Source organism: Lycorma delicatula, chromosome 3, assembly GCF_047948215.1.
Source record: "Lycorma delicatula isolate Av1 chromosome 3, ASM4794821v1, whole genome shotgun sequence".
In the NCBI taxonomy this organism is placed as follows: Eukaryota; Metazoa; Arthropoda; class Insecta; order Hemiptera; family Fulgoridae; genus Lycorma; species Lycorma delicatula.
This window is the reverse complement of record NC_134457.1, coordinates 125,815,777-125,834,409: the sequence shown is the minus strand read 5'-3', so window position 1 is coordinate 125,834,409 and position 18,633 is coordinate 125,815,777. Positions and strand designations below refer to the sequence as shown.

At 28.7% G+C, this 18,633-nt stretch overlaps 2 protein-coding genes across 5 annotated transcripts in view; both read left to right on the top strand.

The window, feature by feature from the left end:
- The window catches only part of vas (ATP-dependent RNA helicase vasa), a 77,167-nt gene extending 65,711 nt beyond the window's left edge, over window positions 1-11,456 (top strand). For 2 of the 3 annotated variants that reach the window (XM_075360517.1, XM_075360516.1), the window contains 2 exons: window positions 1,127-1,222; window positions 6,879-8,872. In XM_075360517.1, coding sequence (XP_075216632.1) covers window positions 1,127-1,222; window positions 6,879-6,950 — 168 coding nt within the window. In that variant the 3' untranslated portion in view covers window positions 6,951-8,872. Of the gene's footprint in view, window positions 1-1,126; window positions 1,223-6,878; window positions 8,873-9,703 lie in introns of those variants that run through there. The other variant, XR_012755749.1, reaches the window with a different exon arrangement.
- Window positions 11,457-18,078: 6,622 nt separating this feature from the next.
- LOC142321961 (propionyl-CoA carboxylase beta chain, mitochondrial-like) overlaps window positions 18,079-18,633 on the top strand; it is a 44,583-nt gene continuing 44,028 nt past the window's right edge. Inside the window, exon 1 of one of the 2 annotated variants that reach the window (XM_075360514.1) lies at window positions 18,079-18,391. In XM_075360514.1, the coding sequence (XP_075216629.1) occupies window positions 18,179-18,391 (213 nt within the window). In that variant the 5' untranslated portion in view covers window positions 18,079-18,178. The remainder of the gene's footprint in view (window positions 18,392-18,633) is intronic. The other variant, XM_075360515.1, reaches the window with a different exon arrangement.

Below are 18,633 nucleotides of genomic sequence, written 5' to 3'. Positions count from 1 at the left end.
TCATAGCCTTGAGCCAAGGCCTCAACAATGGGTTTGAGTTCCCTGATCTTAGGGGATCTTACCTAGTACATTAGCCTTAGCACCTCTTGGGTTTTCTAAACATTGAATCGAGAAGTCTCTTCAACACTAATGGGACCGAACATCTAGCCCTCCCATTACTTTCAGAAAACTTCTCAATCATTAATTGATCAGTACTCTTACTAGCCTGCGAAGAACCAGAAGCACTTGCTCACAACCAATGTATACAATAAAATACAGTAGAAATGTTGGTTTCATCCCCAGGTCTGCAGTTCAAAGGGAATTTAAACTACACACCAAACAAGACTAATAAAACACTCCAGAAGCCCTAAAACAATTACAAAATCATAAACCAAATCACAGTGAACTCAATCATCTAACAAACTATAACGTAACACCAAATAAATATCCAAACAGCAGAGCTTAAACTTAAATTCTATCTTTCCTACTCATGTCATGTGTCAAACTTGCTCATACTTACAAAGTTGTTTCATTTAAAAGGAAGTGTTGAGTTTACATTATCAATTTTGTCAACATAAGCATCATTTGTAATTTTTAATTGCTGGGCCATAAATTATCATAATTCAGATTTAGAAGTATCTATAATATTTTCAAACAAAAATTACTAGTGAAATAATTCAGGATAATTTTATTTTAATTGTAATTAATGTTATAAAATAAATGATTAAATTAACATCGGTTTGGGATAATTACTTTGGGATACTTTTTTGTAAAATAAGATTTACTTTTAATACAAATTGTAAAACGATTAAAATTGAGATTGAATCATAAATAGATTTACTTCATTTTGTAAACACCAATATAAGAAATGCTTGTAGAATGTTGATGTACAGCATAATATTACTACAATCTTCAGGTTTCTTGCTCCTTACCATATCACAGTTGTAGGATTTCTTAAGAAGAAGAGATCAACCTACGGAAGAGATAGAAGATAAAAACAATCCAAATGAAAAGGCCTCTTGCTAAGAAATAGGTTTGAGGAATAGTTTGATAGAAACAATTTTATGAACAATTTCTAATACTTTCTTGTTGGGAGTGGCAACTTAATTTTTAGTTTTTTTATTTTGCTGTAAATATATTTTTTCAGACTGATCAAGAAATACCATCCTGGTTAGAAAGTGAATCTTCTGGTGGAGGTTCTAGCTTTAGACCTTCAAACTTTGGAGGAAGAGACTATCGAAAAGTAAGCATTAAAGATATTGTTAATGTTTATTAATTACTATACATCATTAACTTGGAGGTTTGTAAGACCTTAAATCGATGTTTAACTAACATCGATTCAATGCTGAGTTAATGATGTCCCAACCCCGTAAAGGGTTGGAAAGCCAACCCCCTACGGGGTTGGGACATCATTAACAACCTCAAGAATAAATACAGGCTGTCTTGCTTTTGATTCCTGTCCAGTAACAAACAAGATGTTAGCATTGTTAAATTTTCTGTGTTATAAAGTAATTTCATTAATCACTAACATGATTTTATTAATAAAATGCATAATGTAATTCACAAGAGCTGATCGCAGTAGAGAACTACATTTGTAATTTACTGAAAAGTATTGTTTTTTATTACTCTTATTATGTAACATGAGATTTTATTCTTTTGGAAGCAACTTCTGGAGGTAATTAATTTTCCAGTTGTATTGATAAAAGCTATTAATTTATTGAACATTGCAGAATAAAAATCAATTTTTTGAGTAGAGTGGATTATTTATTTTAAATTATAAATAAATACAATGGATTAGAAGCAGTGATTTTGTTTCATTACCTTTTATGAACAATTTTCCCTGAAGAATTTATGTTGGCACAATTTTAATTATTTTAAGATTATCCATTCATATTATTTTTACAATCACTTAATCTAAATTAATTTCCAAAAGGAATATTAAATGATTCAGAATATATTTAGGATATTCCACAAGGAAAAGATACTATTTCAGAAGTGATTCTAGAACTAAAAATAAGGTAGGACATTATGTATATTTAGTTTCAAATACTTGCATTTATTTATAAATTCAAATACTTATTCCAACAAATAATACTTCAATTTTATTATAAAAACACAATTACAATAAGAAATAAATTGTGTATATTTAATTAAATCTAGGTTTGGAAATGCTCTGTTTTCATGTTTGGCTGTCAAAAGATTTCACTGTGAATTTTACTCCAAAGGTCATACATGCAGTATTTTTTTGTTCTGATGTAAAATAACTTTCTAAATTACCAGAACAAATAAGAATTTGTAGAGAATTGTGATGTAAATAAAATCAATAAAAAAGAAATAATAGTTTGAGAAATTTAGATTTATTTCAAGGCAAAATAAATCACAAGGTGAGAATTTTATTACTTTGATCAACTAGTCAAAGCCTGACTAGTCTGTATCACTGACTATAGTGACAGTTGATAAATATAGACAGATCAGTGTTGCATTTATATTCCTTCTGTGTCTCTTGGATGTATTCCCTTAGATACCAAAATTATATATAAAATATTCGTTAGTGTGTTAAAAGTTATTTATTTTGTGTATTCGGATATGTATTTTATAGTAGATAGTATATTTATATTTTATTTTAATGAATAATATTAAAACATATTAATGGTCAAAAAACTTTTAATATAGATTAATAATTATTTTATTCTATCAAACAGTTTATTTCACTTTGATTTCAAACAAATAATGTTGTGCAAATTCAAATACTTATTACAATAAGAAATAATAAGTTGTGTATGTTTAAAATGAAAGTTACTTCGGCCTTTCAAGTGCAGGATAAAAGATTTTTTTATAAGACATTTTTAAAAGTTGTATAGTAAACCTTCTCTGATAAAATAATTTTTTTTCAGAATGATTCTTCCATTCATCTGCTGTCATTCATTTTAAAATGATCTCAGATAATTTCTGATTTCTTTCAGTTTAAAAATATTAATTTTTTCTAGTATTTCCACAACAAGAGTTGTGATGCATTTTATGTTGTTATTTTTACCAGGTTACAATTATTGTTTTTTTTTTTTAATTTCTTATTGGAACCTTCTACAGGAGCACAGAATGATAATTATTATCCATTACAATTATATAGCTCTTCCAAACTATAGACAAGATTTTAAAACCAGTCTCTAAATACTCAATTTTGTCTCTTGTCAATCTCTTACAAGTGATAAAAAGTTAACTCAAGAATTTGATTTGAACCCCCATGCTTGGAGGATGTGGCGCTAAATAATTAATTTTGTTCCTTTTCCAACTGGAATTCTTAAGGCTATTGATGCTTGTACTGCCTTGCATAATATCTGGAGTAATTTTGATTCACCCAAATTTTGTTCATATAAGCAAGATGAAGATATTTTTTTCTTCATATTGATTGAATTTTCGTAAGAATTTAACTTGTGTTTAAAATTTTACTTGTACAACGTAGAAATTACACAAGCAACTGAAAATTAGAAAAATGAAAAATTATCATTACATAATGACTAAATATAATGTGCTTAATAAGATAGTTATTTAGCGATTGCTAAAAGGTATTGAATGAAAATTAAATTCCATTTCAAAGTAAATATATTTGTGTATGGTGTATTTTCCAAGTGCAGTTTTAGTAATATCTTGGAGGATATTTTTAAAAAACCTAAATCATCTTAGGTTAAATATGAAAAAAAATGAATAAATAATATATATACATATTGTAACAAAATCTATATAATGGACCTGACTAACGGATTCCTGCCGATTAAGAGGAAATTAGTAGAAAATATAATAATGGAGGAAACCAGAAAGGAACCCTTTTAATAAAGCTAACAGGTCTGTTTAACAGTTGTCCTTTGTAATACTGCCTGTTGACATACCTAAACAAATGTTCAATGAAAAGGGTTACCGAAACAGGGTAGGAATCTCAAAGGAAAAGCTAGGGTGGAAGATCATTCTCACGCTACGAGTTGAGTCTGATCCTGCAGGTAAAGAGGATAGGAGTATAAATACCCCAGGGAAGACCAGTTGATGGTCAGTCTGCAATGGTTACTATGCGAATTTGAAGCAAGAGTATTCTGCAAGGAGGTCAGTGAAGGAGTGAATTTCTAGTGCATATAAGTTCAACACAATTAAGATGACATCACAAGTAATTCCAGTGCATGAAAACAAGAAGTGATTTGGTGAGGGTAGGAATCTCACAGGAAAAGCGGTGGAAGATCATTCTCACGCTACGAGTTGATTCTGATCCTGCAGGTAAAGAGAATAGGAGTATAAATACTCCAGGGAAGACCAGTTGATGGTCAGTCTGCGATGGTTACTATGCGAATTTGAAGCAAGAGTATTCTGCAAGGAGGTCAGTGAAGGAGTGAATTTCTAGTGCATATAAGTTCAACACAATTAAGATGACATCACAAGTAATTCCAGTGCATGAAAACAAGAAGTGATTTGGTGAGTTACTGTTACACTGTAAGTGAAAGAGATAATGTAATAAATTTCATTCATAAGTTGTTAAGGTAGTTTAATTTGTGAACAGCAAAAGTATTTGCTGTAAAAGAACTTCAAACTTGTCTTATCTGTTGAGCTATTGTTTTTAATACAAGACTAGTTGTTAAAAGTGTCAAGATTAGCAGTCATGCTAATGTCTTTTGTCAATGGGACTGAATTGTGGTTTTTAATATTTAACTATCTGTAGATAAATCCTGATGATTATTTTAAATTCTGTTTTGAATGTAATCACTGTTTATTATTATTGGCATTTATTATAAATATTGTGGTTGTGATTACTATTATTATTATTTGTTATTATTACTATTATCACATTACTATTGGTTTTTCTTATTTTATTTATGTTCATAAAGTAATAAATTGTAATTATATAAACATTTAAATTGTTAATCTCAATATCCTGATCAAGCTACGAACACATGACTATATATATATATATATAAATAAAATAATAGGGTAATGGATTGGTTGTGGAAAACCTACTGTTTAGCAGTCAAGTCTCGCAGACCTCACTCCAATAAGTAATTGCTTAGGGGTCTGGATGAAAGTGAGGTTTATGAGCTCGAAGATAATGGTGAGATGAAATGATTTTTTTTCTATTATAATTGAAATTTTAAAAACTTCTACCACCCTTAAAAACATGATGTTTTGCGATTGGCAACGAAAGATCTTTGGAGATAGGTTAAGGTTTTTCATCAATTATAATAGAGATTTTTTTAACATTCATTAGAAGCTAATGAAGTTTTTTATTTTGGTCTGTTTTATTCAGTATCTTCAACATAAATTTTATTATCTTTATAAGATATTTTATTATCTTTAATATCATTTTGGTTTTTTATTTGATAATTTAGATTCATAAATTTCTGGCAGATACTCATGTTGAATTTCTCAAAGTAAATACTTGTTTTTTTATTGACTACATAAATTTCTCAGAATTGTTAACGCTTTATTTGTTAATTGGCAATTTAACAGTTATTTTACACCAAATATTAAAAAAAAATTTTAATTTTAATTTTCTTTTTAAAAAAAAAATATTAGATACAGTTTTTTTATTTTTTTTATTCTCAGATAAAAATTGTTCAGATTCACTAATTCTTTACCATAATTAATATATAAAAAAAAGTTACTTATGCATTATATTACCTACTGAGTAAAAATCTAAGTGAAATTTTTAGATGCCCGTAACCACAAAGCATTTTTGAATATTTTGTGACATTTCATATTTTTTACTCTAGGATATCTCCTGAAATTGTGTCCTTTTCTGATGGAACATCTTGTATATATATTTTTTTATATTATGTATAAATATATATACAATTAATTTATTAGTTCTTAAAATTTTGTAAAAATATTAAAAATTATTTATGACGTTAGGTATAATATTCTGCTCATAATAGACTGTAGATATCTCACCTGTTACAGATTTATTCCTTGTTTTAAATTTTATCCCAGATAAGCATAAGCATTTTTGCATTTATTTGTTTGTAATGTGATCGACTGATGTGGCTTAAGTATCTCAGGCAGTTTAATATTATGTGTACTTGTTTCTTACATAAATTTAACTCCAATAATGTTAGTTGAGGAGCAGTCTTTTTTCAAACCTTTTATTTCACTACTATCAATCCAAACACTACCTCTGCAAGGTAGATACGTGGGTGATAATTTCCTTCTGACCATCTGGTTTTGGCCATCAAGTAGTTTAAAAGCATTTCAAGGTATGAAATGCCAGTTGGTCACCTCCTTAAAGTGTGGTCCACATATATCTTTTGTAGAGATTAGCACATAAAAAAGCTTCGTAAATGCTCAACCTACACCACCTCACTTTTTGTAAAAAGTTTTATAAAAAAATTACCTGTGTATATTCAAAAAATAAATTATTATTAGCAGTATTTTATCTACATAAAAAAGTAATAAAATAAAAATGAGTTTAAAATTTTAATTAAACTACCTTAAATTTGTTGTATAAAGATAATGATAAATTTTGTGATTGTAATAAGTTATGTTTGAAAAATCATCTTATAAGTAGCCAGAATTTTACATTAGAAGCTGCAGTAGACCTAAAATCATTCCAAAGGAAGTGTTCTTCCTTTTTTGAGTATGCCTAGGTGTAAATTTAAATGTTGGTTTAATTTGTTTTAAGAATAAATAAATATAATATGTCATAATACTTATGTAAGTTTAGTTTAATATAAGTAATACACTAATTAGGGCTAGGATTTCTTTAAATTTAAGAAATTAAGATTAAGAAAAAATTCTAGAAAAGATTGTTTTTTTTTTATTAAAAATGTCTAATAATTTTCTTTTATTGTTCATACGTTATGGCTTGAATAGTGCTCGTTGTGTGTGCTTTTATTAAATTATTTTATTTTATTTTCTGTTTCTTATAGTTTGATGATCCTATTGCTCTAAGTGGCAATCAGGGCCAGCCAATTGCTGTTGAAGAAGAGGAGGATTGGTAATTTGTGATGTGATTAATAATAAAAAGACTTGTTAATCAATTTCATGAACGATTAACGCATCAAAAACATTTTTTCAATTCTGCTTATTACCATCATTTATTTTTATTGAAATTCTGTTGTAGTGATAGTATCATAATTGGAGTCTGAAAAAGTATGTTCAAAATTAAGTTAAACCTTATTATAAACATATATGTGTAATAGCTGCCTCTCTAATGAGATTGTTAATTTTTAAACATGTAGAAAGTGTGTTACAAACATCATCACATGTAGACAGGATTAGTAAAAGTTGATAGATAAAAAATTAGTAAAAATCAGCTTATATTTGTAATTAATTGCTGTGAGGGGAAAACTAAAGAATATAAGCTGATACTTTTTTTTACTTAATTTTGGTTTTTGCTAATCTGTCTATAAGTATATGTTTTTTTCTACATGTCATCTACATATTCGAGTTTAAAAATCACTGTTGCTGTGGGGAAGCTAGTCTTAATTGGGTCTCCCTCTGAAAGGTTAAAAAACAAAATTTAGACCATTTTTAAGAGTAAGGATATCATGTAACAATTTTAGTCAGGATAGAACAGTATGATTTAGTTTATCAATCTAAATCTGGATCTAATTTGGATGTAACATGTTATTTATTATATGCTTTTATTAATTTTTAATTTCATATAAATTTTTTATATTATTTTAAAATTTACAAAGAAGTAATTATTGCTGCAGTAATAATTTAATGTAACCATATCTGCTGTTAAAATGCAGTTGTAAATTATTTTGACATATATATGTTCAACTTTTGAGACTGATTAGACTATGAAATTTTACCATCTGCTGCTATAATTATTTTGTAAATTATGAAAGTTCTGTCACAAGATTTTTCCTTGATGTACATACAGATACAGGTACTGTATTATTATGTACAGCACAGTGGAAAGTCTTCCTTTTTTAATATCAGACCAACCACAAGAACACTAATCCAAAATTTTATATATAAATTTAAAATAAAATATTTTTTGTAATAACTCATTAATGGAAAATGTTATCAATTTTGGCTTGTTTTATTGAATTTTTGTCTGTTTTGTCTAATATTGTAATTAAAATTTTTTAAAGAGAATTTCACTGTTCTAATTCCAATTTCTTTATCACTTTTTTTTCTGATATTGTAATTAAAATAGTTTTTTTATGAGAGAATTTTACTGTGCTAATTCCAGTTTGAAAAGACATTAAAATTATTAAATATTTTGCAAAAATGGCATATACATAAATCATTTGAAATTTATATGTACTTCAAACTTAACTGATATACAGTAAATTTCTTATTTTGCTGCTTTAAAATTACCTTTTAGATAATTATAATTTTTCTCCAGTCTATATAAATGATATAATGTAAAAGAGACAGTGGATCAAATTGAATCATTCCTTTTTATTTTTAGAAGTATGGGTGTGTTTGGTGTACACATATTTTATGTGAATGTCTGATATAAATGGTTTTTATTTACTACTGGACCATGCAGTTTTTCAGAATAAATGTTCTGAGATAAGTTGATGTGTCCAGAATTCTAGTCATACCCTTTGGTTCAAAATATGAGAAAAAAACAACAAATTGATGATCAAAACCAATCTTCATCAATCCTAATTCTTGCAGTTTTTCAGTTTCATCATTTACTACTTATATTTGTTACTGGCATTGTAGACCACTCAGAAGACTGGTACTTATATTCTGAAATAATTCAACATCCAGGTTAAATGTTGAAAATTAAACCATTGAGAGTACCATTGAATGCAGTGTTGTGAAGTAAAAATGATGATTCATAGTTCATTTTAATACTGAATACAATTCTTACTTTTTGAAAATTGCAAGAGAGTGCTTATATTACTCTTTCTCCAGCTCAGTAGTAGATATAACTGTACTGAACATACAAATGCAAGTCCCATTTTATTAATACAAATTTTTTTATGACAACTGTCAATAAAAACTTTTTATTACTAATTCCATTTGTAAAAGGTGCACGTAACAATGTTTAATTTTTTTTTATCTACAGAGACTTTACTTTTTAAACAGCTTTAGGTGTTGACATTCATTCTTATTTTTCACATATTTCAATTTCCAGAATGTTTACTCCCAGCATTCTGTAACCCATTAGATTATAAGGATACAGTTTATTTTATTCACACACAAATATTAGTCTTTTTTAATTTCTACACATGTTCATAATTATATTGGATTTGAACCAGTATATTTAATTTTGCATTAAACAATTTTTTTTCTTTGTAACAGTTTTCTCCTTGAACCTATATTTTCATGCTGGATTTATTTTATTTCCTTCGTCACTTTAGTACATCTTAGTCTTTTCTTTGATATTACAACCTAACTTTACTTTTTCTTCCTTTATCTAATTGTAGTTTCTTTTTTTTATTCTATACCAAAAGTACCTTTAAAAATGTATTATCCATGTTAATTTATTATTTTATGTTCTAACCTGGCTTTCATCAAACCTGTTTATTTGTAGATATTGATGCACAAACTGTGAGTCATTGGAAATAGTTATTACATTAGAAAATCAGTGGATTAGGAATGTCTTAGTTTAAACTTATTATTTTTTAAAACGTTAGAAGTAATGCCTTTTTTCCTCCATATATCTTTTGATTTAAATGTAAAGTCAAGAGTAAATTTATTTTTTAAAATTAGTTTGACACAATTAAGCTTTATTCGTGAATTATGTCTTAATTGCAATACATTAGAAATATATAAATTTCAGGTTTGCTCTAGGAAGTGATGGTGTCAGGAAGGGACTCTAGCTGTAAGAAAATGTTCTGTTAGTTAAATGTGATAGAATTGCAATCTTAGAGCATATGTATTCATCTGTAATAAAAAAAGTTAGTTATATTTGAATTATACCACTTAAATAAAATGGCATAATTTTTTAATGGTATTTTACCCAGTTAGTTTGTTATGTCTATTTTTTTATGACTTTTATTTCCTTTTAAATACTTCTTTATGAAAGTTTGATATAAAGAAAATTTGATTTTGATACAAGTGTAAAAATATATAAGGGAATATCTAAATTATTAGTTAGGTAGATTTCTGTTACTAAAGTTCATAATTTTTTGTTAGCAATTAGTTAACAGAAAAATTTGCCTGAAATATTTTATTTTATCTGTTTTTTGTGATTTGAAATGTCAGTAATGGTATCCATTAATTATTTTATATTTAATAAAATTGAGTTTTATTTCATTTTTACTTTACCATTTGTTAACTCTGTAAATATAATTATTATTTGTTTGATTGTTTTATTAGAACATTCATTACATTTATATAATAATTATTCTTCAAGGAATTAACAAAAGTAATTGTGTTTATGTAGTTAATGAAAATGGTTCAGTATATATTTTCGATCAGGTTGTTTTAATTTTTAATCTAAACACTTGAACTATATTCTAGCCTTATTTATATTATTGAAACCTATTCCAAGGGAATGCTCAAAGATGATCATAAAAATTCTGGCATTTGTTATATACTTATGGGTCAAATCTAAATCACATTTACTAAAGTAACTTTGTACATTTATATATCTGAGAAAGGAAACTGATTGTTGTAATGTATCTACCTCAGAACTGTCCTGAGGTATGTATGTAGTTGCAAAGTGCCTGGTAATATTTACTTTTTGGCATAATAAAACTTCAAAATAGTACGGGAAAATATAGTAAAGAATTGTCAATAATTTGTTTGCTGCATCTTCACTTTTTTAGTTGCCAATTTGAATCAAAATTATCATGTTTCAACATTAGTACAGAAGAAATGATATGCATTCATTAACATTTATATGAAATTTTAATTAGAATTGCAAGTAGTGATCTTGGAGAAGTATTTAACATTTTTGAAATGAGTGGAAGCACTGATAATTTATTTGATTTAGTGAGAAGAATTTCTTAATAGTTAACACATGTTATATTACAAGTCAATTGGAATGGAATTGTTTATCATTATTAGCTGGTGATAGATTCTAACTGGAAGATTGTATTTTTAAATAAATAGCATCTGAAGTGGGTTTTTTCTTTTCTTTCTTTTATAATTGCACTTCCACTAAGTTATTTTTTTCTGCAAGAATATCCTTATATTAATGAACTTATAAAAAGCATAGATTAATGATGAGATTTACAACATTTTGTTAACAATTCATGTTATGAATCATCTACTTAACAGTAGAGCTATTCTTACCAGTTTCCAGTAATGTTGGTGATAATTGTTTTATGTACTTGTTAATGTAATAATTTTTAGTTACTAAATAAATAAAGAGGAAGGTAATTTGAGTGATGTTTTTTATTATTTTTTAAGAACACTTATTTTTATACTTGTAATTAATATTAGGCATTATTATGGATTAATTAATTTTTGTTATAAGTTCCTTATATTATAATAAGTAAATCATTCATGAATAAAATGTTAATATTCTGTTAATAGATTGTTATGACAGATATTGTTAATTTTTGTTTAATAAATTTTTGATTCATTGTGAATTTTGTGTATTGCTGAAGTCCCTTCATGTCTTCTATTGACAGTAGAATGAACTGTTAAATTTCCAATGTCATATAGGGAAATTTTCTCTAAAGTAGCTTGTACTATTATAGTGAAGAAAAGGTGACTCGTGATTGATTTTGATTATAATTTTTTTTAAATCTTGTAGGAGTTGTTCAAGGAAAAAAGTAATTCCTTTTTTACTTAGAAGTCAGATGCCTGAAGAATGGCTGGTGAAAAAGTTTATAAAGAAATTTATTATTTAAGATAATTCTTGAATTTATCTTTTACAGTCAGTATTGCTTTAGTAAGTGTTATGTAAATACCAGACTCCTTTTTTTGTTTCACTTGATTTGTAGTTAGTTACTTGATTAGTTGTATGATATTAGCATGAGTTAAACATAATGAATATGCTGACAACCTTAATTTACAGTCAGATGATTATTATATATATGTAAAGCAATCTGATTAGATCTACAGTTATTTAGATAGTTACAAAATGTGGGAAAACAAGTACATTATTAAAAGTGTTGAGCACTGTTTACATACATTCTGTTGCAAGATCAATAACCTAGCTAATAAAAAGATTTTTTATCTTAATTAAAAGATATTTGTCATGTAGACTTATTTTGTGGCTATCAGGAAATACATACACCCCTACTATGTTTACAAAAGCTTTTTTACTATTGGTCTACAACATTTTCAGAACAGTTATGTTAGTGTTTTATAAAGTATTTTTTATGCTGAAATAGAAAATGTAATAAAAAATGCTCTATCACGTCACGTTTTTTTGAGTTATCTATTAAGATACCTATTATGCCATATTTAATGTATAATAGAAAGTTTTTATCTTGTTAATTAATAAACATGCCTCATATGACTAAATGTAACTAATTTCAGAATTAATAAAGCTTCATCAACTATTTGCATTACCTGTGAAAAGCAATTTGATAATGAGTCATCCTATAATACAAGTATCTATTATTGAAAACTGATAATCTCTAGGGTAGCTAAAGCTGCAAGTGGTTAAACTTGTATGCGGTATTACTTGTTAAATTGTGCAAGTTGAGTTATTGTCTGTTAGTTTTCCAGTTAATTTCAATTTATCATAAATTAATCAATTGTTAAAATAGTGTATTTTTTTAAATTACATTTGCATATTTACATTAATGAGGCAGCAATCGCATTCATATAAAATTTCTCCAAATTTTTTTTGTTAGTCTGTGGTGAGTTCACCACAAAGAGTCAATGTAGACCAATTTCAAAATTGATGAAAATGCATACAGGCTTTATTTTGGTTATCGACTAAGAGATCAAGATAAACAATGGGTACATATAATGTGTATTAGGTGTTATGTTAAGCTCATGCAACAGTTATAAGGGGAAAAGGAACATTTGTCTTTATTATTCCTATGGTTTGGTGCAAACCAACATTATGACAACTGCTATTTCTGTTTAACACATGTCATTGGGTTTTATTTTTAAAAAATATATAAGAAATGTTCCATCAGGTATGGGGCATATTCCTCATTGAGACAATTTACCTATTCTGACAGCCCCAGCTTCCTGGCAGGAGATTTCAGATTCTGAAGAGGATTGTTTGAGAATACTGCAGTAGCATAAGCTTGATTGATGATGATTTCATACCAGAAAAATTAAATAGTGTGAACCAAATCTCATTTCACAAGTGGAACTTAACAATTTGGTTTACAAGTTGTATTTATCAAGACCTAATGAAATATTTCACTAAGAAAATATTTGTTGACATCTGTTGTGAGTATTGCTTATAATGCCATGCTGACTGGCAGTTATTCATTGATTGTCAAAAAAAGTTTTAAAAGCAGTGCTACTGCATAATTCAAACAAGAAACCTGTAGCTCATGCTGTTAAGTGAAAGAAACATATAAGAAAGGATGTCTTAACTTTGAAAGCAGTCAATTATGACACTTGCTTATGGGGTATCTATGGCAATCTCTAAGTTATTAGTCTTAATCTGTTTACAAGATGGCTTTAAAAAATACTGGTGCTTCTTATGTTTGTGATAAAGGAGAAGGATTTAAATATTTTAGTTAAGTGATGCAGAATTTATTGAACCTGAAATTAGAAAATTATTCAACGATGAAAATATTGACAAAAAGTTGAATAAAGTCGAGCTAGCAACAAGGAAATCATTTAAGGAAGTAGTTCATGATTTTCTTGGAAATAACAAAGCAAAAAGTAATGATGTTTTAGTACAAAATCACTTATTGAACTGTAAAAATTTAGGCTGCCAAATGTCATTAAAAATCATTTTGCCATTCCCATCTTGACTTATTCCCACCAAATTTGGGTGCTGGAGTGATGAGCAGGGAGTACACCTTCACCAAGAAATATTGCAAATGGAGCAGTGTTACAAATGCAGATGGGATGAATCTGTGTTGAGCGACTACTGTTTGTGTCTAAGAGAGGTCTTTACACAAAAAGAAGTTAATATTAGTTCACCACCTTCCAGTTTTAGATATATTTTATCTCATACTGTATTCTACAAGGGTTTTTTTTTTAATAAGCAAATAAAATTTGAGTATTGATAATTAAATATAATAAATTACAAATTATTGTATAAGCTTAGTCACTTTCAAAATTACTTTATTTCAGATACAGTGCATATAATAATTGAAATTGACTTTTTGGTGTTTTTTTTCTAAACAATGGCCACCACCATTTTTTTCCACGGACTTAAAATTTTATAATTTCCAGTACCATTGTCATGGGAATCAATGCCACCCATATGTTTGGTATATTTGTTATTATTATTGGAAAGCAATCATGGTGTTGTTTTTCTTTTTGGCTGTATCATTTTTTATTAGATAGAAGATATATGCCATTGTATTTACTGGCAACTGTCACCACTGCATTATTATTCCATCTACGAGGGTAAGTCAATTATTATCCTCAGTTTAGTTATATTTTTTTTTATGTTGGTAGTACTATCATGTTGCGTAGTTAACGCATGCATGGTTTAATTGTTTTTATGTCTGTGAAGGTTTGATGCTGCTAGGTTAGTTCCATTATTACTGTCCTGCCGTTAACCATGGCTGCTTTGCTTTCTGTTTGCACCAAAGAAAGCAACATTCAGTGATCTGTTTTTTGTGGTCAGAAGGTGTATCAGGGGCTGAAATTCATGGAAGATTATCGGAACAGTGTGTTGCCGCAACGGAGTGTGTATGAATGGATTGTAAAATTCAAAAATGGTCACACAAGTGTTACGCATGATTGAGCTGGACAACCGCTTACCGCCACAAATGAGGAAAACACTGAGCGTGCCTGTGACATGGTTTTCTTAGACGAGTAACTATTGATGAAGTTGCACATCGTCTGCAAATTAGTCATGGATCTGCCTACGAAATCATCCACAACAGTCTGTTCAAGATGAATCCCAAAACAACTCGCACAGTTGCATAAAGAAACGCGCTTGGACATCTGCTAAAAACATTTGGATCGCTATGGTAACGAACAGAACATCTTGACAGAATCATCATTGGTGATAAAACATGGATCCATCATTATGAGCCGGAAAGTAAACGGCAGAGTATGGAATGGAAACATCCAAATTTGCCCTGCTAAAAAAGTTCAAGACCCAACCATCTGCAGGAAAACTGATGTTTACGGTTTTTTGGGACTCACAAGGCCCAGTACTGGAAAATTATGAGGAAATGGGCTTGACAATTTACAGTGAAATGCTTACTGCCAAGCTAGAGCCTGCAATTCAAAGCAAATGCCGAGGACTGCTGTCAAAAGGTGTTGTGTTGTTGCATGACAATGCCTGTCCACATACTGCTGCCCACACTGCTGAAACTCAACCTGAAGTACTGGCTCATCCTCCGTATAGTCCTGATCTTGCCCCTTCTGACTACCACTTGTTTGGTTCACTCAGGCATTAAGGGGTCGTAGATTTACCTCTGATGAAACAGTGAAAGAAGCGATGCGTTCCTGGATCGCAGCTAAACTGAAAACCTTCTTTTATGAGGGCATCAGGAAGCTTGTGCAACGATGGACCAAGTGCGTTGAAATGCAAGGGTACTATGTTGAAAAATGATGTACATGTAAGTTTCCTATTTGTATTGAAATAAAATTTATAACTACATTGCGGATAATAATTGACTTACTCTTGTAGCAACTGCAATATTTATTTTTTCATCAAATATGTACTACCTGTATTCATTTTCTGTAATTCTGTAGAACTCTAATGGGCAAGTAGGAAGCCTACTTTCTCTTGACAGTGCCAGATGCAAAATATCAGTAAATTAAAGAGAATATATGAAGAAAAGAAATCAAAAAAGATTTTATGCATATTAGGATTGGACACAACATTCAACAAATCCAGTACTACTTGTGTCTCAAGATGAAAATATGACACAATTTCTTCATCAGTAGATAAATTATGAGAATAAACACCAATTGTAAATTCTACTTGCTGACTTGATTGAAAAATGGCTGTATTTTTGAGAATTTATCTTGCTCGTCAAGCAATTTGTTATCTGAAAAATGTAGGTTTCGTTTTATTAGCCTAAAAGTGTTACAGCTCATTGAATTTCACACTACTTCAACACCCTTATTCCAATACATATGCTTCTTTTCACACATACTACCGACATTCGGTTTTAAAGAGATTTATTTTGTGCAACTAAACATTTTCTATTATTTGTATTGTTAGGAATCTAGATTAAATAGTAGTATGCATGTCATTTGTACCTAATTTCCTAATCAATCATTCAAACAAAAAAATATAAAAAGTAGACTTCCATAGTTATGAATCAATTTCGAGCATCTTGTAAGGTATGATAACCAGTCAATATTAAAACTGCAGTAAATCTTAGTAAAGCACTATTTAAGAAAAAGATCAAGACAATTATTGTCAAAGTGCATATTTGGTACTAAATTCTAAAACTACTCAATAATTCATTATCAAAATAAAGGAAAAATATTACAAGGGGCAATTTTCCTGCCAGTTTAGTCTCTACAACCTCTATTATCTTCTACTGAAATTGGTAATTTTTTGGAAATGGATCAGTTTTCTTCTGTTTTGGAGTATTTTTAATTTATAGTTTATTGGTTTCTCCCAGTAACTGGATTTTTGAATGTCTTTCTCAGTATGCAAATGAATATCAAGCATACATACCTGCTATAATGGTTGTATCTGTTGAAGGGGTCTCTGTTGGCAAATTTTCAACAGTATCTTCTTCGCTAGTAAGTTCATTCAGGTGGAATATGAGTTGCATCGATGGGAGTTGCTTATGAAATATTTTTCTAAAATGCAATGCAATTCTTTGTGTCAATGGTTTTTCAAAATTACTTATTTTAACAAATATGCCCTTCAGTAAAACAAAATTAATACTTTTAATTATACTGTATGAGTATCACAAAGTAAACTCTACTTCACAAAATAGTAAAATCAAAACACAATGTATTGATTAATGAAAACACTACCAATGCGATAAAATGATAGAAAAACAAAAATTTAATTCAAATACAAAGATAGTATAATGCAGGATTGCAAAGTTATTTAATGTAAGAATAACAAGTAGCATGAACTGCATAAGCCAAAGGTGCATCATTGCATCCTTATTTTTTAACAACTAATATTCATTATCAGTGTTCAAAATAAATGATTTTTGATGAATAAAAGCAAAACTTAAATAAGCAAATAAAATATTTTTAACAAGCATATTGTGATGATCACAATTGACAAGTGAGCGAAGTAATTTTTCATAGTGAATGCTATTTATGTATAAAGTTACAAACATGGACTATAATGTATTCAATTATAGTTGAAACCTGTCACAATATGTAACTCATATGTTGATCTTCTGTCACTAGTAGAATAATGTATAAATTAAGGTATAATAGTTATGAAAGTAATACTTTTACAGTTGAAAATTATGTTTTATTACTCAGACCAAACTACCAACAACTCACTACCCTAATTTTGGTTCACTTCAAATAATTGAAGTTGAAGAAGTAAAATAGTATTAGTTTTTGGTGCAGATTTGTCATTTTTAAATTTGGGTCGGTTTTATCATTTTAAAAATTTTTTTTAGAAACGTTTAGTTATTTAAAATTTTTAGTTTAATTGAAAAAACCGCTCTCAAGAAACGTTAAGGCGAGAAACCTATCGTGCTATCTAAAAAAGTGAGTCTCTTGTTTTAAAAAAATATTTCACTTGAAGAGGGACGATTTTATCTAACTGGTGAGAAAATAATCCTCCACTAAAGGAGCAAACGAAAATTGTTAAATTTTATAAGAATGAATTATTCACTTAATAATATGATGTAAATGTCAAAATAGAAAATTACAAAAAAGTATTGAGACCAAGAGTGGAAGGCACAGAATATATTTTAAATAGTTTTTCACAAGTTCTGAGAGTTGTAACCGTATAGCCCCCAGAAATGAAAGGTTCTATTTATGTTTTAACAAATTCCAGATATTCGGACGATAATAAAAGCCTCAATTCTTGGTCCATTAATATAAAAAGTAATAAATTATAACCATTATAAATACACCCGATATTATAATTGTCATGATTTAACTCGTGTTATTATTTCGTTAAAGATCGGTAAGTCTCGTTATTGTTCGGAAGACCTGTTGCTGTTTATCATATACTTCAGCTGATAAAAGTCGTTAGTTGATACGAGTTGGCTAAGTGCCGTTTATGTAGTAGTAAAATACTATCTGGTATGAAATGACATTAAATATGTTGGGCTTTACTCACAAATTATTAAATAAACATTCTGATTTGAAGAGCAAGGTTATACGTAACGTTGTCTGTGGGTCAGTTCGTCAATCACACAGCGAGGTAGCTCATTATTTAAAGGTTAAGGAGAAGCTGAATTCAGCTACGCAGGCTGCGTTACTTGGCGGTGGATTGAAAAGAATCGAAGCACAGCATAAAAAGGTAATCTATTTCCATCAGTAAAAATCGAAGTAATGTTATTAGGTTACTATACTATTAAGGTCTAAGAAACGTTCAGTTGATACTTTTGATTATTATACGATTGGTAATTCTCACCCGGGCTTTTAAATCGCAGTATTGCAGGTGTATTGAAAGGTTAGTTGCCCCAAAATATGTTTAAAAGTAGTAATGACTGAGATGATATACTCCACTATAACTGTTGCAACTGATTTTATCAATTCGTG